General features: G+C 41.8%; 1 protein-coding gene across 1 annotated transcript in view; it reads right to left on the reverse strand.

Annotated features, from left to right (window-relative positions):
- Positions 1 to 4,875: 4,875 nt before the first annotated feature.
- The window catches only part of LOC119648516 (UDP-sugar transporter UST74c-like), a 79,608-nt gene continuing 62,560 nt past the window's right edge, over positions 4,876 to 21,923 (reverse strand). Inside the window, exons 2-5 of the mRNA XM_038050284.1 lie at positions 12,298 to 12,557; positions 12,033 to 12,237; positions 5,187 to 5,410; positions 4,876 to 5,135 (exon numbers count right to left, since the gene is read on the reverse strand). Of these exons, the coding sequence (XP_037906212.1) occupies positions 4,982 to 5,135; positions 5,187 to 5,410; positions 12,033 to 12,237; positions 12,298 to 12,557 (843 nt within the window). The 3' untranslated portion in view covers positions 4,876 to 4,981. The remainder of the gene's footprint in view (positions 5,136 to 5,186; positions 5,411 to 12,032; positions 12,238 to 12,297; positions 12,558 to 21,923) is intronic.

The following is a 21,923-nucleotide window of genomic DNA, read 5'->3' on the forward strand; positions in this document are numbered from 1 at the left end:
TTAGAGATCTTTTTCGTTCAAGAACGAATGTGCTTTTACTCTTTATATAATATATACTTTGTATCATATTTTATATAGAATAAAATGTGTAGTTTCAATTTAAAAAAAAAACTGTGATAAAGTAACCACTTTAGCCATTTTCGTAAATTTTTTGGACGAAAAGGAAACGTGCTCAAAGTATTATAATTTTCCCAATTTATTTAATCGATTAATCGGACAAAATAGGAATTTTCTTAGGTTATTGTTGATTTGTTGTGTTGTTAAGAAAAAATTGCCCGAGAAGCTGGAACCCTTTATCATTAAAATTGTACAGAAAGTCAGAGAGTAGTTACTAAGGAATTCAACATCAGGCTTACTGATTCCATCAACATGATCCCGAGAAAATCAACTGAGGCACAGAACGGTCCGTATCATGTGAAAAAGATCATTTAAAATGATGTCCTCATGTCCAGGTTACACCGACAACTTTTGGCAGTTGGAAGTGACGCCAGATACGGTTAGAAATATTTTGGGTTGGACAATTAAATTAGTTTTTTTATGTCTTATTTATGCCATATTATGTTAAGCATGCAAAACCGTTTGCTTTCCGACCCACTCAAAAGTCATTAACATCGGAATAAATTGTTACGCAAGATTATGATTCGTAAAAGACTACGTTCAAATAATCAAAATGTATGCTCTTTGCAATACGAGGGATTCGTCATATTCGACTACCTTTTGGAAAACGTTATAATGTCAAATACTATTATAAATGCAGGTGGTCAAAGATGGAAGCAGGTCCATGGTGGTACGGTCTATTTTTTCTCGTGATGAGGTTATTCCAATGTTTAAGGCCGGGATATATACTACCTCATTCCCGCGACAAATAGTGCAACGATTAGAATTTTATGCGGTACAATAATATGTAGCTTTCGACTCTAGTTAGCCGATAAATACGTAAACGTCATTCAATGGCATGTACAAACCCTTGATTTGAATCTCCAGGTAATCTCCAGGTAATCGTTGACAAAAAGATTGGGAAACCTAATTTCACAAAAACAACAAAACAATTGACCTATACACCACCAATGGTTAAAAGTGGCCCAAAATTTCAATGGACCTGATTTTCTGCCTTGTTGCTACATTCTTTAGCGCTGTCGTGCACTTAATATTGCAAAACGAAATGCGACAAATTATTGAACTTTTAATTCGCAAACTTGTTAATTTTTTTCATTTTTGCTAAAGTTTTTGGTAAAAAATTCAAATTTTAAATGAATGAGCACTTTTTTTCCTCCCAAAATATTGACGAAAAAGGCAAGAATGAAACTTCATGACAAGTTTTTTCAAAAATTGGAATTAATCATAAATAAACACATTATATAAATATTAAAAATTCATTCGCTCTTGAACGAAAGGCATTTCTAAAAACTTTGAGCACCTTTTTCTTCTGCCGCTGTATCTGTCACAATTCGAACTTTATCCATGAGATTGCGGTAGAGCAATTAAGGTTAAGTGTTAAACACGTGATAAGTCACATGCCAGATTTATGTCGATCGCCGTAATAAAGCTTGTATTTATCTGTCTGACTGACGTTCGAATGCTTTCGTTAAAATCATAAGAATTGAAGCCAAGGCTGTACATGTGTTTCTTAAAAAAACCTAAGTTTTATGGGTTAGGTATGGCAGATTAACGGTCAGTTTAGGTTTTATGGTAGAAAATCGCATTCTACTTTTTAAACGCGTTTTTCTCGAAACTGCATGTTGAAAATCGGTCACCATAGCCCAAAATCTATCCAATGAAACTCTTTGAAATTTTCACGACTTATTCAGAACATATTTCTACGGTCCGCAAACTAGGATAATTTCGATTCATTCAGTAGTTTTTTTTTATTCATTAAAGAAGCCTTGAAAAAACACCAAAATTCACAAAACAAAAAATTTAAAAAAGGCAACAAAAATTTAACTTTTAATATTTTTTAATAATCCTAGTTTGCGGACTGTAGTTAAGTCTGTACGTTAAAATGCTGTTTATTTTTTTTCTTTAAGATGATCACACCGCCCTCTAGCGTGGCAGCCGAAAAACACCCTTTTTTTAGATGGGTGTATAAATTGCTCTGTATGTCAACAACGAACTATGCGATCGGGCTGGAAAAATTACTATGCACGGCCAAGATATTAATAAATCTATTGTGTATTGCTTCATACAAGTTCGTGTAATGAACTTCATTTCGCAGCTATCTCACTCCGCGCGCACGCAATCATTCCGTTGTTGTGTTTCGGCCTTGAAGTGCAAATGCGTAAAGATGGGTTAGATGGATTTAGTTGTGTATATTTTGATATGTATGTAGTTCCTCACATAAGATGAACACAAAATATTTATACCCGAAGCGTCCAGGTCCCCGTATCTCGACTTTTTTTTTATTTCGTGAAGCAAGTTACTATATAATACTCTTACTATATGTAGTAGTAAATTACACAGCCAGACAATTCTATCGGTAGCTACCGTGCAATGGAGTTCATTATTTTAGGATGGCTGACGTGTGGATCGTCCAAGAATTTCGTAGTAACGTACCTCTTTCTACGTGAGACTATGGGATATGCTTCTTCAAATTTAATTGCTCCTAACCTTTGATCTTTTCAAATAAATTTTGGATAATGAAAACTACAGGGTGTGGCAGCATAACTTTTTTCAAAACTCAATAAAAACTATTGTATGCATCGGAAAATATTTATTTATTTTTTATAATGTAGGTACATGTCTAAAGTTTTTATTTACATTGTTTTGAAGATCAAATCTGTTAGGTGACGTCCCCCATTCTCCATACATTGCGTAAACCGATTTCTGGCGTTTGTCATGACTCTTGTTAGCATAGCAGGTGTTATGTTGGCAATTTCTTCTTGGATGTTGGTCTTCAAATCTTGTAGGCTTCTTGGACGGTTCACATAAACACGGGATTTCAAAAAACCCCATAGAAAAAAATCACAAGGGGACAGATCGGGAAAGCGTGTCGGCCATTCCAAATCGCCTCAAATTGAGATAAGGCGCTCTGGAAAGTGTTCCCTCAAAACAGCCATCGATGCTCTTGAAGTGTGTGCTGTTGCACCGTCTTGTTGGAACCAAGTGTTACCCAAATCCAAATTTTCTAGTCGTGGGAAAAAACATTCTGTAGCATGTTTACATACCGTCACTGCAACCTCATTTTTCTCAAAAAACCAGGGACCAATAATTCCAGCTGAGGAAATTGCACACCACACTGTGACTTTGGGTGAATGCAAAGGCTTTTGATGCAATTCTCGAGGGTTCGTGTCAGCCCAGTAGCGCATCCTTTGTTTGTTAACCGACCCACACAAATGAAAATGGGTTTCATCGCTAAAAAAAACAATAGCACCCTCGGGAACGACATCAAGAAGAAGCTCACACGCGTTCATCCGAGAATTGAAGTCACGTTCTGAAAGTTCCTGCACTATCGCCATCTTATAGGGATGAAAATGAAGATCATCACGAAGAATTCTTCTTACAGAACGATCGGATAGTCCAAGGGCAGATGCGTGTTTGCGCGCAGAACGCCGTGGCAATCGCAACATTGACGCTCTCACTGCTTCAATGTTCTCAGGTGATCTAACGGGCCGAGGGACTCCAGTTCTTCCTTTTGTCGCACTTGCAGTTTGTCTGAATGTAGTGACCCATGTAACGGGGGCTAAATTAAAGCGATTCCGAAATGCACGCTGTGTTGCAATAACCGAACATCCGCTTGAAAAGTAAACTTCAACGGCAAAGGCACGCTCATCACTATTCCAACGCATGATGGCGACTGAACCGTGTCGGGACAAAACTTTACAGTATCACCTCTTGAACGAGACCACTAGCGCTCCGTTATGACATCAACTAACTGAGTGACGTGCATTTTAAAAAAGGAAGTTATGCTGCCGCACCCTGTACATCAATTTCAATTTTGTCGCTTTTATCCATGCTTGCTAATAGAATCTAAATAAAATAAAATATAACAGATTTTTTCCTGAATTATATATATTATATTTTTATTTGAACATCGTATTTCGGGCACAAGTTGTGCCCCTCAGTAGCTGGTCAAATAAGATATTAATTCCTATTCTGCTCTATAAATGTTGAATCTGCCAGTTATTATAAGACCCCAATGTTAAATTTAAAAATTTCAAAATTCTTCAAGTGTGTTCTTGTGGGAATTATATATTAGTTGCCAATTTATATTAACTTCTTCAACTGGCAAAGACGGGAATAAACATTATATTGTTACGGTGATCATGGCTTTGAATAAGAATTAGAAAGTAAATGTTCAGTATAGGGGATCCAACCAGTCCTCTCTTCCTTATGGCTATTTTTTCCTACTTTATTTCAAACAAGACTTTGCTTCAGTTCCATTATTCACCACGCATACAGAATTCAAATCCGCTGCACCGGACCCAGAAACTGACGAGTATTTTCCGCTCCTTCATTGATCGATGTTGGTTTGTTCAATGGCAAGTTAGCCAAAAAAATTATCAATTTTTAATTCGAATTACGAGTGGATTTTAATCGACAATTTGGAAGGAAATTGATTAAGTATATTAAGGAATATAATTTTGAACTTACCGAAGCAGCAATTTTTCTCTTATTGTCGATAACTTTCTTATGGTTCGAGTTATCATTTTTCAATACGTTTCAATTTCAAACACATTCCTCTGTCGAACGTCATCATTAAAAACACTTTCAAAATAAATAATAATTTCAACACATGATTATTTTTTATCGATAGTTCCAATTAATGAATAGGCGAAATTAATTTATTGGTGTATATGCACAAACTCGATTAAATGACATAATTAGAAATTTGATACAACAATTGTGTCCACAGTATGGGCAAATGAAAGAAGTCTCATTTATTTTCAGCGGCTTTATTATCATTCCACTTATATCTTGTCACTATTGAATAATTATTTGCAATCACTTTATTATAAAAAAATCAGCTTAAAGGCTAATTTTAACGTTATTTACTGAAAGGTTTTATAGAAAGTTCTTTATGCATTTCTGCTAAATCCTGTTCCCATCGTTTCTCCCAATATATCGACAAAAGGAACTTTGCGTTCTTCCCATTTGTGATGGCCCAAGGGAGGTATTTGCTCAGATATTGTTGTCGTTGTCTGAAATTAGAAGTTATAAAACTACACGATTAAATTGCTAAAAGTACTTACTTGGGTCGCAATCGAATGGCACCAAAAACTGCCCCTCCGTAGCACATAGGAAGTCCAGTATTGAAGGCTTCCACCCATTTGACTGCTACTTCGCCTAACATGTTCGTAGGCATGCCCAGCGCAGCATGGATCAAGTCGTGGCATTCCCGATATCTAGTCATTACATAAGCTAATTCTGAATTTTCAATAAAACGAACCTCCATTCTTGAATCTGGTGTAACTTGCTAAATAAGGGAAGGTATATGTATTATAGAAAACAGAATAGAAATTTTTAGCCAATTATTATATATACTTTTTTAATAATCTATCAAAGCCGAGAGTATTGAAAAATAAGCGCATACTTTCCATTATAAATTGGAAAGGATCAGTGCAGGTAAATCGCAATTATTGAGCATAACTTCGTCTTACTGGTAAATACGAATAACGAACAAGAATAAATAAAATATTTCCTCTAATGTTAGTTTTCTTCCCGAGAATACTTCCTTCTTTATTCAAACAGTAACCCACAAATGATAAATAATTCCTGGAGATCGAAAAGCGTTGATGGATTCGTTCTTCTAAGCTAACCAGAACGACCCCCGGCTCTCAATATTTTAATATTCTGATACTCACGTCCCTAATTTGCAATAAAGGAAAACTACTATAAGTGTCGTATCACTTTCGACTTTATTGCAATTCAACGAATTCGGAGCAACACCTTACGACAATGGTTTTCCAGAAAAAGTTACCGACAGCAGAACTCGATCTATTAATTAGTCAATTTGCCCCTTGAATAAGCCTTCAAGAAATCCAATTAGTGTTCGCGGCATCTGGAAAGGTATATTTTTAGTAGGTAGGGGTAGGCGCAAATAGGCGCAACTCGCCGCTGTCGTGTGGACATTACTTGACGGGCAGATAAAATCCACCGGCCTTTGGACCCAGTTTAATCTTACGCCCGACTGCAGATCTGTCGGGAAGGAAGTCACACAGTAGGAATAGGAATAGCTGCAGCAGCGTAACCATAACAAGTTTGAGTCTTCGGCCCTGTAAATTGAATCAGTCGAAACAGGGACCCCACTGATCACAGGAATCATCCAGCCCATATCCGAGGCACCATCCTGATTCCGCCGCCCGACAGGTTTCGGCGGAAACTTGCGACGATGGTATCCAGGTGGAGCGAGGCAGCGCAGTCAGGACTTGAGTTAGAGCTGACATCGTCCTAGCACCAGTTTCGAATTGTGTCTTTTATGTGCCGTTCGTAATGAGGGCGGTAAGAAGGACATTAAATCGTGCGCCAAAAGGAACCAGACGCAGCGTCACGAATGCAGCAACATTCGCAAAAGCAGCAGATACCACAACACAGTAACATCCATAGTAGTATCTTGCGATCTGACATCAAAACCAACCTGTAGGAAATGAAGCAGCTGGGTGGGGATAAAGTTGGCGTGAAACTCTTGAAATACTTGTGGCTTCAGCAACTGCCGGAGGGTACGCAAGCCATTCTAGCGTGTACCGACGGTGGTTCCCTATAGATGTTCATCACAACCTTCGACGAAATGTACGAGGTGCACGGGGTGCAAAGGTGTCGGATGAGACTGCGGAGATGGCGGAAATGCGATGGCGAATGGCCGCGTTTACAATGCAGCCACACCGACGGCGGTTGCGAATGCTTTACATTTGAGAGGGAAGGCAAGAACGTGTTCGATGTCGACCTCGAGAAATGGGCGCTCGGGTAACCGTGCGCCGTAGTCCGCATGCCGTATTTATCGATGCCTCAGACATCGTAGTAGGCGCTCTTCTTCACCAAATGATGAACCAAAGCTGGCAACCATTGGGTTTCTTCTCAAAACAGTTGATTCCCGCTCAACGGAATTACAGCACTTAACAAAAGCTCCAAGTGTCCCATCCACAATTTCGGCACTAAGCCTATATCAACCAGTTAACATCGGGCATTCAACATGTGATTGGTAAAGACAATTTAGTCGCTGACGCTTTGTTTTGAAACTCTGAGATCAACATTCAAGCCGTAGTCGATTATTTCGGCAATCGGTGTGGCCCAGAAGGATGATGCAGAGGTGGGGGAGCCTGTAGTAGTCTACTATTACACTAAGGGTATCCAAAACATGAATATGGAAACGAAGGATTTAAACTCCCCTTCGAACTTCGAATCCACCCGCGACCATGAGCAATCATGTCGCGGTCAAGGCGAGGATTTTGGAGGCCTCACAGCATTCATACCCCCCTACAGATAAATGTGTAGAAGGCATGCTTTCCGACTCAGTGGAAAGCTTGCATTTAGTGCCTACGGCGAAGCTATCCAGAAAGAAAAGTATGTTAACTCTCAACTTGGGAGAAACTGGAAATCCGACTACGGCCGGCCCGTCCGCTGTACTACAGCCCAAATCTACCCGCAAGCGGAAGAGGAGGGCTCGGCAGAAGGGAACTTCCACTAGGCGGACTACAGGCTGAATCCTTCTCCTTCATCCTCATCGGAAAGAGCGGAATAAAGGGAATCAGGTAACGTGGACGCTGCTTGTTCAACGCCGGTATGTAGAAATGAATCCAAGCGGCCCAGAGAGGTGCGGTAATGTCCAGAGAAATCAGACGCACAGGAGTGGAATCTCCGGCGGAGGTGGGGATAAACTGGTGACCTGGATGCACCAGACTCTTCTGTCAGCGGTGATGCGCGCAAGAAGCGTAAGACCCATACATCTGTTGTGGCCAACGCTTTATTGTGCCCCGCACCAAGGCTTACATCCACACGTCTCGCGGAGATTAGGACCGGTGGGCCGGGAGGTGATCAAATCCGCGAGAGAGATCTTAATGCAGCTGTTCCCTTCCACAGGAATACGAACACGAAGGTGTATTCTGACTTCTGCCGTGGGACTCTGCCCCGAGGATGGCAAAATGTCAGACAATTTACCGTCCTCCGGGAATGCCTGTGGAAAAAAAAGCTGGAGCCTGGAACGAAGCCACGATTTAACAATCAAAGTTTTTCCGATTGGCTTTTCCATTTGGAGTACACGGACGAGGCTGCCTTAAAGTGGCTTGAGCAGGCGATCCCGGCTTTGAGTTCTGGCGGCCGGCCCAAGTTCAACACTGAGCTACGCAGGACAGAACATGTCGAATGTTTGCTACCGGGCCCTCGAAGGAAGGTTGAGGACCGGGAGAACAAAACCCGGGCATGGACTTTGGACACTGGAGAGCAAAGTTCATGAATGTCCGGAAGGACTAAAAGAGTCTGAATGTGCTCAGGGGAAGTCATCATACGGTGCTCCACTTTTTCCTAGATAGACCGAAATTCAGTCATATCTGCAAACTGTAGAGCATCATCTCCACTTTGAGAGCGAGGAACACTGATGGTTTCACACAATATAGAGCAAATTGCAGCATCTTCGGTGCACTCTCCCAGAAGGAGCTGCGCGCGGAGGATAGTGCATGCAGTGGCGGAATCCCCGTATGGAGGTTCGCACTGGTGAAGGAACTACAGAGTAAATTCTACCTGCTAGTAACTTCACCTTCCAAGGAAGAGGCGGAAGAAAGGGAAGCCAGAGACGTCAACCGAATTGGCTTAATGCCAGTTCGAGACCCCGCAATCCAGTCAAGGTGCTAAGTGGAAAAAAGATGAATGCTCTGCGGGATGAGATGAGATTTTTCATAGATGAGGACATGGAAACTGCTGTACCTCCAAGTGCGGTATTTCTCAGAGAAATTAAACACGAAGGGATCGAACTCCTGCCGTACGATCTGGGGAAAACCCCGTCACACGCGGACCGCGGCTTACTCTTCTAACTTTTTTCCATAACACATTAGACTAGGTTTATGTCGACCTGCAACATGCCAAACCCTCCTCCTATCTGTTGGCAGCGAGGCTGACAAAGCTGCAGAGCTGCCCGCACATTTGTCTGGTCCAAAAGCCGTGGATTCGATTTAACAGGATCTGTGGCACTGGATCAGTAAAGGGGGCTAAGATTTTCTACGATGAAAGATCCATAAGACTGAGAGCTTGTGTCCTAATGTCAAGATGTGTAGAGGCAACCATGCTGAGACAGTTCTGTTCCCAGGACTTAGTTACGGTCATTGTACAATATTAGATAAATGGCGAGACGATAAACATAGTTGCCTCCGCTTATTTACCCTACCCCCTGCAGGATTAAGTGGTCTCGACCTTTTAATAGGTTGCGATGCGAATGCTCAACATATTTGTTGGGGGCACTAAGAGGAGAGAAGCTATTTGATTTCATCACTTCAGCTGGTCTCTTGACTGCAAACGTGTGTGCGTTCCTACGTTCGTAGGACCGAGAAGAAGCTAAGTAATTGACCTAACAATCTGTGCTTCAAAAGTGTTAGAGTTGATTACACACTGGCCGGTGCTAGACGAAGTCTCACTATCAGATCACCGATACCTAGAATTCAATCTGACTGTTGCGGGAGAACAGTCTGTAGTACAAAGACACCCTAGGAAAACGAATTGGACAAAGTTCAATGAACTTCTTGGCAATAAAGTACAGTTCCCTAGGCGACTAAGGACTCCTTTGGCGCTGGAAGATGAATTGAAAACTTTGAGCTGCACTTTTTAGAATGAAGAGGCTTGTCCTATGGAACCGGGAACTGCAAAAACTCAGGAAATCAACAAGGCGACTTCTGAACCGTGCTTGTAAAAGTAATAAGAACGAAGACTGATTAAACTTCAGGAACTCACAGCGTAAATATAAAAGGCTCGTTAGGTGTTCGAAACGAGACTCCTTTAGAGCGTACTGTGAGGAACTGAAAGGCGAGAGAGAGACTTCAAGGCTGTGCACAGCGTAAATATAAGAGGCTCGTTAGGTATTCGAAACGAGACTCCTTTAGAGCGTACTGTGAGGAACTGGAAGGCGAAAGAGAGACTTCAAAGTTGTGCAGAGTCCTCAAAAGGAATGAGTCGGCCAAGTTGGACTCTCTTAGAAGACCCGACGGTACTTTCACGAACTCCAGACTGGAATGAGTGCATACCCTCCTGGAAGTACATCACCCGGGAGAACGGGTGAGAGAAGTGATAGGAGGAGAGTTGTCGGTTCTTGCAACCCTTTCAACACGCAAGTGCTGCAAGGGGAACTGCAACACTGCGAAAGCAGTTGTTAACTATGAAAAGGTGAGAACTGCCATACCGTCCTTTGAAAATTTCAAAGCACCTGGCATGGATTGCATCTATTCACCAATGCTAAAGGAGAGTATGGAGCACTTATAGTAAACTCTAAGAAATATTTTTCGAGGATGTTTTGCTCTAGGCTACGTGCTTTCCTCTTGGCAAAAGGATCAAGTAGTCTTCATATCGAAACCTGGGAAAGATGACTATTCTAATCTAAAGAACTTCAGACAGATCAGCTTGACTTCATTCTTGCTGAAAGATTTGGAGAGACTGGTGGAGCGTCACATTCGTGCGAACGCATTTAGGTCGCACCCACTTAATGAAAACCAACATGCTTACCAGCGTGGAAAGTCCTGTGAATCTGCTCTTCATTCTTTGGTTACAAAGATAAAGGATGCAACTCTGAATGGTCAGTACGCGGTCGGGATGTTCGTGGACATTGAAGGGACGTTTGACTGTGCGCCTTTTTCAAAAACTTTGTGATGCCGCCAGAGAGCATGGTCTTGAAGATGCTTTAATTAAGTGGATTTATGCTATGCTAACGCAGAGATTGCTGTGCGCTGATGTGGGTGTCGGTCACTATCTAACAGCAGAAGCAACGAAAGGCTGCCCCCAAGGAGGTGTGCTTTCGCCACTTCTGTGGAGTATGCTGATCGACTCACTACTATGCGAACTGCAAACTTTGCCAACACACGCTCAAGCTAATGACGTGGCTGTGCTTGCTGTTGATCGGGATCTTGGAACGGTGTATCTAAATCTACAACGTGCCGTTGATTTGATAGATAGCTGGTGCCTCAGACGTCTTTCCGTTAATCCAAATAAAACCGCATTATTTACGAAAAGGAGAAAACTGGGTGGACTTTGCTCCCCTGAGATGACGGGTACTACCCTTCAACTCTCCGAAGAAGTGAAATATGTGGGAGTCACTCTAGATAAAAAACTTCTTTGGAACAAACATGTAGAGGTAAAGATGGAACGCGCTCTCACAGCTTATGGGCTATGCAGACGGACCTTTGCCTCGACATGGGGACTCCGGCCTTATGTGGTAATGTGGATATACTTTGCTATCATTAGGCCGATGTTCGTTCTTATAATGCCTTCCGATTCCGAAGATAGGAAGTTACCCTGGAGCGTAGAGAGAACTGGGAAATCCCAGAGGAATGCGTGGCGGAATATATATCTTCTACGCCCATGGCTCAAAAGCAGAACAGGGTTCTGGAGCCCGTGTCTACCTCTCGAATAAAAACGAGAAGTGGGCTTTTCCTTTTGGCCAATATGCAACGGTGTTTCAAGCCGAAGTTTATGCAATCCTAAGCGCGGCAAAGTGATTCAAGGACAGGCGTATCGCAATGTGCAAGGATGGTCAAGCTCCATTGAGGACGTTGCGTAGTCCTTTGATCACCTCAAAAATCGCTCAGAAATGCAGAAACCGTTTGAACTCTATCTCTACTTACTATGCACGCTCAAGATATTAATAAATCTAAGGTGAAAAATTCGTATTTGTATCTTTATCCAGTTCTTCACAACAAATTTCTAAAAGAAGCCGAAAAAAACGGCCTTTACACGGAATGACTCCCTTAAATGAAACCCGCACGATCACTATTTACATTGAAAAAATTAGTTCGCATAGAATTTATATAATTACTATAATAATGCGAAGACGTCATAGGTGTAGTGCAGGACCCTAATTTCCATCTGTATACTAAAATCTATAAACACATTTAATTTCTGTTACCTACATTATCATCCAAAAATTTTGCATACGTATATCCTAAGGTATTTGACGGCATCTGCCGTAATTTCTCGAGATTCACAGTCTTCGTGTTAATACGCGGTTTTTCAGCAAGTATTTGACGTCCTTCCTCATCATTCTGCATGGTGGTAAGTATATTTTGCAAAGCAGATTCACCGGTTGTCTCACCTAAGCATGCGATCATGTCTTGCCTGATATATTTTAGAATTTACATATGCATGTTTTCGTTGGGAAGATAAGTAGACACTCACCTCGTGGGGTCGAGTAATGCCGTCAATGACGAACCGAAACTGAGTATTGTTTTCTGTATTCCTGTCAGAGGTATTCGATTTTTTAGAAATTCTGCCGTGTATTCATCGACGTTTTCGGTAGATCCATTCTGGCTGGTCAAATTTGGCTCAGCTGCACTTTCATGGTCAACAAATGTACTACTATTGAGGATCTTTGAACTATTCCACCATATTGATGGTGACAAATTTCGCAGAAGTTGAACTCTTAGTTGAAACATAATTCATGTATCTGAAAATGAAAGGATATAAACTCTTTTAGTATAATGTCATAACTACTAAAAGTAACATTTATTGATTCACGAAAAGATAGAGTCTCCGTAAATTTCGAGTTTAAGTTTATTATATTTAATAGAATAATTTAGCTATAGAGTTGAAGCGAAAGTTTGTTCCTTAGAAAAGAATTAGAAATATATCTCTTATGCCATGATCGATGGTCCCCCTTTGGAAGCAGCAGGAGGATACTTTTTGGATAGCAAGATCAACAGAAAGTAGTAAAATATGACGCTCAAAATTTTTTTAACAACTCAATAATACAAGATCTTTTTGAAATTTTAGTATAACTTTAATGAAAGCTTAAAATATACAACAAAATCTCTCAATTTGGCTTTCATCAATTTATATTTTTTTTGGGCAAACTACGCTCCTTGAAAGAAAGATGGTCTCACCTAGGAAAACACGCAGTTTTCTGTGGGGGTCCGAATGTTTTGTTTGCCACACTGCTTGTGGAACCTCAAATATGCAAAAATAAAAAAATAGTAAATTTGTGAAAGAAAATATTCCAAAATCGTTTTTTATTGTTAACAAGACGGGAAACCGGAAGCTAGACATTTCAGGTTAAAAGGTTTTGTGTTTCCCCATGTGAAGAACGATGAGTGTACCACAGTTCCTTGTGTACTTAAAAAAATAATTTGCCCTCTACTTTATAGAAAAGCACAAGTAATTTATTCGGAAAGTCCCGCTTCACACTAGGAGTTCAATATTATTAGCATTTCTACTTTTTTAAGCATACATATATATGTTAGGTACGTAAATTAAAAACCGCTGGTAGCCAGGTAAACATATGTCTATTGTATTGGCTACTCCCCGCAAGCTTTATTAGCAAACATACACAAGTCTACCTCGAGGAATTGATACTGATATCCAAATAACTTAAAAAAAAACAAAAAAGGGAAAGGACCCCGCTGCTCATATAAGTTCACTTTATATGAAGACGATGTCGTACACCTTTTACGGTGCCATAAATGTACAAGCTCTAAGCTTTCGTCACCACCAATGTTCGCCGTATCATAGGGGTATGCTGGTCTGATGCTATCTCAAAAGAAGGAACTTGATCGGCGCACAGGCCCTGCACCTGTACGCATTGTGATCGGAAGGTGGAAGTGGCAGTGAATAGGTCACAGATAAGGTGGCACGACAATTGCTTTGCTGGCCACTTAGGAGAATGTATTTTCCAAGGATGGCCAGCCGGTGAGTCGCCCCAAGCGCAATTGGCGCAGAACAGTAGAGGAGGAGTACGAGGGTGTCGGGAAGTTAGGGAGGGGGAGCTGAAGCGCATTTCAGGTGACCGTGAGCGATGGCGCGTAGGTAAGGTTGACGCACTGTACCCCATCAAGGGTGAAGGGAAACCATATATGTTTTAAGTCGTGTTCTTGCTCACGAGGTGCATCAGAAAAATGTGTGAAAAACGGTGAGAAAATTGGTAATATCGTATGCAAGCGGCTCTGGCATTGCTAAGAAAAAAAAAACGGGCAGCATGAGTCGTTTGCGACAAATTCCTTCTGCAAAACCGTGACGCTAGTACATGTAAATTGCTCTAAAATGATTAATCTTACTTGAGCAGATAACGGAATGAGATGTATTTTGAGGTCTAGATTTTATATATAGTATGAGCCGAAATGAGCCAATGCTGTTTGAAAGTATAGAGATCCTCTCATTATAGTGTAGGTATTGAAGTCAGCAGAAGAATTTATTTATCAGTATAATCTGTACAGTGGGAATAACCCACTCGGTTTGAAATTAGGCCCTCTTTCTTTCTCTTCCTTTCTCTGACGAGTTGATAATCTACACGTCACACAAGAAGGCATGGAGGTGAACTACACAAGATGATCAACGATATTAAGTTCTTTATGAGCAAGTGGCAAATTAAAATCAATAAAATTTGAAACAACTCTGTTTTGGAATTCTTGACGTATACTAGTAGGAACTTGAGAAGAAATTGGAGAGACTTCTACATTGTCGCGAATGAGGAATTTTCTGAATGTATTCTTCATAAAAAGTGCGTTAGTACCTTAACTGTGTGTCTTGACGAACGTCTCCAATTTAGGTTTCTTCGGAAACTATCAAATATATAGGCAGGTCACCGACAAGAAGATTTAATATTCCCGGAATTTGACTGTAGCGGCTCCGGGATTCGACTGGAGATACTCCAGAGCGAGAGGGTAATTGATGTTAAGCAGGATGGGAAGGAGAAATCCTGGTATGGTGGCTGCGGCCGTGCTCAGTACTGCCATTTGTCTCTTGATGGAGTTATGTAAATAATGTAGATATTATACGGGTGTTGCTTGTGTGAAACAAAAACTTATTAAAATCGATTCAATTATGTAAACCCCTTTAAATATGGCAAGTGGCGCTATTTTGTATTTCGCATGTATGGCTCCCCATGCGAAAGAGGGGTGTAATTTTTTTCATCGAATATGGTCATGTGGGGTATTAAATGAAAGGCACCAAAAAGTGAAACAGGGCTCATTCTCAGAACCTATCCAGCCGAAAAATCTAAAATCACAATGGTGCATCTACACGAAATATAGGCCTGAAAATACATCCCATTCCAATATCTGTTCAAATAAAGTTAATAACAGTGTATTACAATATTTTAGAAATTTACCAAAACCCCCTTAATTTCATCCTAGAAGTACAAGGCATTGGTATAAGAGATAATATAAGACATAACTGCGGAAAGTTTGAATGAAATTCGAGTATTATTAACAAAGTTATTGGCGTTGAAATTTCTGCATTTCATGAAAATTTATTGCACCCTAAGAAGTGTATGACGTCATCATCATATAAAGTGAAGTTATATGAACAGCGAAGTCCATGGGGACATTTTAATTTTTTAGCTTTTTTTAATTATTTGTATATTTGTATTATATTTGTGTATCAATTACTCGAGACAGATACATATGTTTATGTAGTATATGGTAATTAAGTTTGCGGGCAGTGTCCAACAGGATGTGTGGTATTTATTTAAGTACATATTTGTATGACTGCACGGGGTAAATTAGAAATACGTCAAGATGCGTCAGATGAATTTGGATAGGATGTTTATTTAGGATAGGCAAAGTTTGGATGTCTTTGATATGTATGCATTTTTGATGTTTATCCTTTTCCGGTTATACAGGGTGCGGCAGCGTAACTTCCTTTTTTAAAATGCGCGCCACTCAGTTAGTTGATGTCATAGCGGAGCGCTAGTGGTCTCGTTCAAGAGGGGATACTGTAAAGTTTTGTCCCGACACGGTTCAGTCGCCATCATACGTTGGAATAGTGAGGAGCGTGCCTTTGCCGTTGAGGTTTACTTTTCAAGCTATTGTTTTTTTAGCGATGAAGCCCATTTTCATTTGTGTGGGTCGGTTAACAAACAAAACATGCGCTACTAGGCTGACACCAACCCTCGAGAATTGCATCAAAAGCCTTTGCATTCACCCAAAGTCACAGTGTGGTGTACAATTTCCTCAGCTGGGATTATTGGTCCCTGGTTTTTTGAGGAAAATGAGGTTACAGTGACAGTGAATTTGGACCGGTATGTAAACATGCTACAGAATTTTTTATCCCACGGCTAGAAAATTTGGATTTGGGGGACACTTGGTTCCAACAAGACGGTGCAACAGCACACACTTCAAGAGCATCGATGGCTGTTTTGAGGGAACACTTTCCAGAGCGCCTTATCTCAATTAGAGGCGATTTGGAATGGCCGGCACGCTCTCCCGATCTGTCCCCTTGTGATTTTTTTCTATGGGGTTTTTTGAAATCCCGTGTTTATGTGAACCGTCCAAGAAGCCTACAAGATTTGAAGACCAACATCCAAGAAGAAATTGCCAACATAACACCTGCTATGGTAACAAGAGTCATGACAAACGCCAGAAATCGGTTTACGCAATGTATGGAGAATTTGGGGCGTCACCTAACAGATTTGATCTTCAAAACAATGTAAATAAAAACTTTAGACATGTACCTACATTATAAAAAATAAATAAATATTTTCCGATGCATACAATAGTTTTTATTGAGTTTTGAAAAAAGGAAGTTATGCTGCCGCACCCTGTATAACCCATAAAATTATACGTAGCAGTCTTGGCAATGATTTTTGAAGGACCTTTTTCAAAAACAAAAATTTCTCTTAGTTTAGATTACAACCAGAAGTTTCAATTAGTTAAATCATGGGTGATCCAATAGTTAATAAACGCAACATATTGCTCACAAAGTTACAAAGTTACTAGCATCTTTGGAATGACAATATCGCATATCCAAAAGTGGTTTCACAGACTCTTCGTATATCGGGAACACCATGCTGCCTTTATTGCTGTAATCATCTACCAATTGCAACGGGAACATTTTCTAATTATGACCAGTTTCTTTTCATCAACAAAAAATTGATGATAAATTATGTAACATTTACAAACCAGCACTCCGTTGTTAGTTATCTAACAAATCAATTGAAGCATTACTCAATTAGCTATAACACGGTTGATGAAATTTACAATAAAACGTTGTGAAGCTAATGAAATTTAAGATAAATGAGATTGAATGTTACATTAATTGAATGTGAAATACATATTTATTCGATAACACGTCTTAGCTTGATCACAATTTCGAAGTAACTTCCTTGCGAACCCCGCTTTGACTAAATATATCAACTGTTTATTAAATGCCCCACATTTTTCTTGTGAAATTACTAGAAAATGTTATAGAGCAAAAATATTCCAATATTATATTATTCCAATAATAAATAATAGGCCGCGACTCAAGGGGTAGGTGAGGAAAGTGCAGGAACTTTGCAGTCTTGCAGATTACTCACTGAGGAAGCTATCCCTACACCTGGCAGCTAGGTATAAAATGTAAATCCATCTATGAGAAGAAGAAGGAATTTAAGGTCCAGTACGGATAACCAGCGGGAGTCGTTTGACTTGGTGACTGGGTCGGGCTCCCATAATAGACAACACGGCATCGAAACCGCTAGTCGTGTAGCGGTTCGACGTCTAGGCGCCACGACGACCAGGAACATTGTTCTGCTTGCTGCAGCAGTTTCGCCACAATCTGTGGCGACCACTTCGGCAGGTTCGCGTACACAGCGGATGAAGAAATAAACCTCCTACTATGAAATAACGGCGGGAGCGGGTACAACATCTTGCCGCCCCTTGTTGCACCAGAGATTCGTCGAGCATTTCCCAAAATTCGCGCACGTGACTGTGCAGGGAATCGCAGATCAGTACCGCTCTATAACTCGCAGCGACACACTCCCGGCCACCATCAGGGAGCGTGTTTGGCTTGAGATCATCGGGGAAACTGGTGACCGAGAGTCGATGGGGCAGAGGCGGCGGCATCAACAACACCACACCGCACTGCAAGCAACAGTTTCACTGGTCGTTGAAGCACTGTCCAGCTGAGGTTTCCGCTGAGGTTCGGGACGAATTCCAAAGAGCGTGTATAGAATTCTCGGAAATGGATCGTTTGCATAGACCAGGTATTTCCAGGATTTATGCAGCTCCAACAACCCCGGGAATTCTATCTCAAATCAATGATAAGATTATATCTCGGCCGTGTGCTGATATGTCGCTGTTACAACTACAATCATTTGTGTATTGTGGCGCAGTTGCGGCTGTAAGATTGCATGATCAGAAGATTCGTTTTCGTGTTATTGGTTTGAGTGACCGAAGAGATCCACCGGGGAAAATTGGTTTGGAACGTCGGCGGGACTCACTAAGGAAGGACATTGCTAGACTGATTCAGATTAGCGTTGGAAATGCCAGCAGACGGGTGAGAAATAAAGTGCAGAGAGTTTACCGAAACTCGGTCGGTTGGAACATAGTATAAATAAGGTCATGGCCGGCCGGAGGAATTTCCACCCTTCCTCACTGCGGGGATTACCTACCTTATCCCTAAGAAAGACACGATGCAGGACCCCGTAGACACAAGACTGATTAATTGCTTACCAACCCTCTACAAATTCATAACGACCATTATTAGTGGAAGGTTCAATGCGCACCTCGAGACCAACAACATTCTGTCCGAGGACCAGAAGGGCTGCCGTGTGGGATCAAGGAGTTGCAAGAGCAACTCATTATCGACTCGGTAGTTGTAGGACAAATAACTAAATTATGGCAAGGCTTTCAATAGCATCCCGCATACCTTGCTAATCGATGTCCTAAAACTGTATCGCATTGATCCGAAACTAATAAAGTTTTTGGCGACAGTCATGGAAGGGTGGTATACCACCTTATCAGTGCTTACATCTGAGGGTGCTAATACCTCAGAGCCCATCCGTATACGGAGGGACTTCTTCCACGGAGGGACTTCTTCCAGGGGGATTCGTTGAGTCCCCTTTGGTTTTGTATGGCACTGAACCCCCATTTATGACTACTGAATGATGCTAGAGGGCATGGCTTTGCAATTAAATATGGCCTACGTGCTAAGTGCGAATTGACACACTTGATGTACTTAGAGACATCAAGCTGTGTGCTGGTATTGGCGACCAATTTAAAAGTTTCTTGCGAATAGAAATGTTCAGCCGTGATATTCGGATGGAGTTTGGATTAGACAAGTGTCGAAATCAAGGCATCCGCAAAAGTCATCACGAGCCGCATGCCGGACATAGCATTGGTGACCTCCAGACTTCTCCAAGTACCTAGGAATTCTGCAAGGAACCCATGCTCGAGTTGGTGATCTGAAGGATGCTCTGCTGTCCGAATTCCTACGACGTGTTAAGCTGGTGCTGAATTCGCATTTCTCTGGGAAGAATAAAATAAGCGTATTGAATGTATTCGCTATCCCTTCACTGGCTTATGCATTCGGAATATTGCCGTAAACGACGACCAATCTGGAAAACGTCCAGCGGCGGATACGGACAACTATGTCCAAATTCCGAATGCATCATCCACACCTCGTGACATCGGAGGTAGGGGCGTGGTTGACGTGGCGGCACAACATGATCGCCAAGTCGACTAGCTGCGCGCTTATTTTTACAGCAAAGAACAAGCGAGTCCCTTGCATGCGGCTGCCTGTAAGGCAGACTGTGGACTGACTGGACTTAACTTCAAGGATCGACCTTTCAATCCTCCGAGTGGGGTGAAGTCGGACCAAGAGCGGATCGATAAATGGAAGTCGAAGGCAATGCACGGTAAACACGTGAGTTGTCTTTGACAGCCATTTGTCGAACAGATGGCTCTGTGCTGGGAAGCTCTTTACTGAGACGGAGGGATTCATGTGTGCCATTCAGGACGACCTGGTCGCCACCCGAGCTTATAAAAAGCTCATCATAAAAGAACGGTTCGGCGTTAAAAACCTTGGACCATCTCATTTCTGGCTGCACTGTTATAGCACCGGTGCAATACATCACCAGGCATACTGCTGTATGTGAGGTTATCTATCAAAACTTTGCATACAAGCATGGGCTGATCACGGGAACATGTCCGGTTTACCGATATGAGCCGCAAGCAGTACTTGATAGTTCTGCTTACTCCGCATAACAAGCCTGACGTACTGTTAGTTGACCAGACAGGTCGCTCCGCGTATATCATTGATGTTGCTATCCCCCATAATAGCAACGTCGAACGGAAACACGTGAAGAAGAAGGTGAACTATGAGGCATTAGCTCGGAAATCAAAGAAATGTGGCGTCTCGAGTTGTAGTTCCCATAATATTGTTAGCTACAGGTATTGTACCTAAATCCCTCACGGTTTCCCTTGATGTCCTGGGACTTTTGCACAGTCTAGTTCAAACCATGCAGAAGTACACCATTCTGCATACGTGCTCGATGTTGCGGGGAGTTCTGGACGGATTCTCCCATTGACCTACCACTGGCAACCACCACCAGCGCCCCTTTAGTTTTTAAGTAGGTAGAATCGTCGAAGCCTAAATGCTTGGCACTTAGTGCTAGTATTAGGTAAAATCCGGCATCTGCCGAGATTGTGACAATTCGGAAATAATAATAAATAAAATCTGATTCATATAGAAACAATATTAAAGAATCAACCTGGCTCTGGTCGACACCAAATCCTGTGAGCGTAGTGGGCGCAAGTTACGGAATCATCCACCTAACACTTATACATACAATAGGAAGACACATGCATGGCACATGCACTTTCATCCTAGAATTTCCATTTTTCTGTAAATCTAAATTTGGTTACACATATTATTCACATAATAATTTGCTCAGCTACACATATTAAATGTTCCCATCATCATCATCAACGGCGCAACAACCGCTATCCGGTCTAGGCCTGCCTTAATAAGGAACTCCAGACATCCCGGTTTTGCGCCGAGGTCCACCAATTCGATATCCCTAAAAGCTGTCTGGCGTCCTGACCCACGCCATCGCTCCATCTTGGGCAGGGTCTGGCTCGGCTTCTTTTTCTACCATAGATATTGCCCTTATAGACTTTCCGGGTGGGATCATCTTCATCCATACGGATTAAGTGACCCGCCCACCGTAACCTATTGAGCCGGATTTTATCCACAACCGGACGGTCATGGTATCGCTCATAGATTTCGTCATTGTGTAGGCTACGGAATCGTCCATCCTCATGTAGGGGGCCAAAAATTCTTCGGAGGATTCTTCTCTCGAACGCGGCTAAGAGTTCGCAATTTTTCTTGCTAAGAACCCAAGTTTCCGAGGAATACATCATAGTCTTGTACAGTAAGAGCTTTGACCGTATGGTGAGACGTTTCGAGCGGAACAGTCTTTGTAAGCTGAAATAGGCTCTGTTGGCTGACAACAACCGTGCGCGGATTTCATCATCGTAGTTGTTATCGGTTGTGATTTTCGACCCTAGATAGGAGAAATTGTCAACGGTCTCAAAGTTGTATTCCCCTATCCTTATTCTTCTTCGTGTTTGTGTTTGACCAGTGCGGTTCGATGTTGTTGGTTGATTCGTCTTCGGTGCTGACGTTGCCACCATATATTTTGTCTTGCCTTCATTGATGTGCAACCCAAGATCTCGCGCCGCCTGCTCGATCTGGATGAAGGCAGTTTGTACATCTCGGGTGGTTCTTCCCATGATGTCGATATCGTCAGTATAGGCCAGTAGTTGCGTGGACTTGAAGAGGATCGTACCTCTTGCATTTACATCAGCATCACGGATCACTTTCTCGAGGGCCAGGTTAAAGAGGACGCATGATAGCGCATCCCCTTGTCGTAGACCGTTGTTGATGTCGAATGGTCTTGAGAGTGATCCTGCTGCTTTTATCTGGCCTCGCACATTGGTCAGGGTCAGCCTAGTCAGTCTTATTAATTTTGTCGGGATACCGAATTCTCCCATGGCCGTGTACAGTTTTACCCTGGCTATGCTATCATAGGCCGCTTTAAAGTCGATGAA

This window comes from Hermetia illucens, chromosome 2, assembly GCF_905115235.1.
Source record: "Hermetia illucens chromosome 2, iHerIll2.2.curated.20191125, whole genome shotgun sequence".
In the NCBI taxonomy this organism is placed as follows: domain Eukaryota; kingdom Metazoa; phylum Arthropoda; class Insecta; order Diptera; family Stratiomyidae; genus Hermetia; species Hermetia illucens.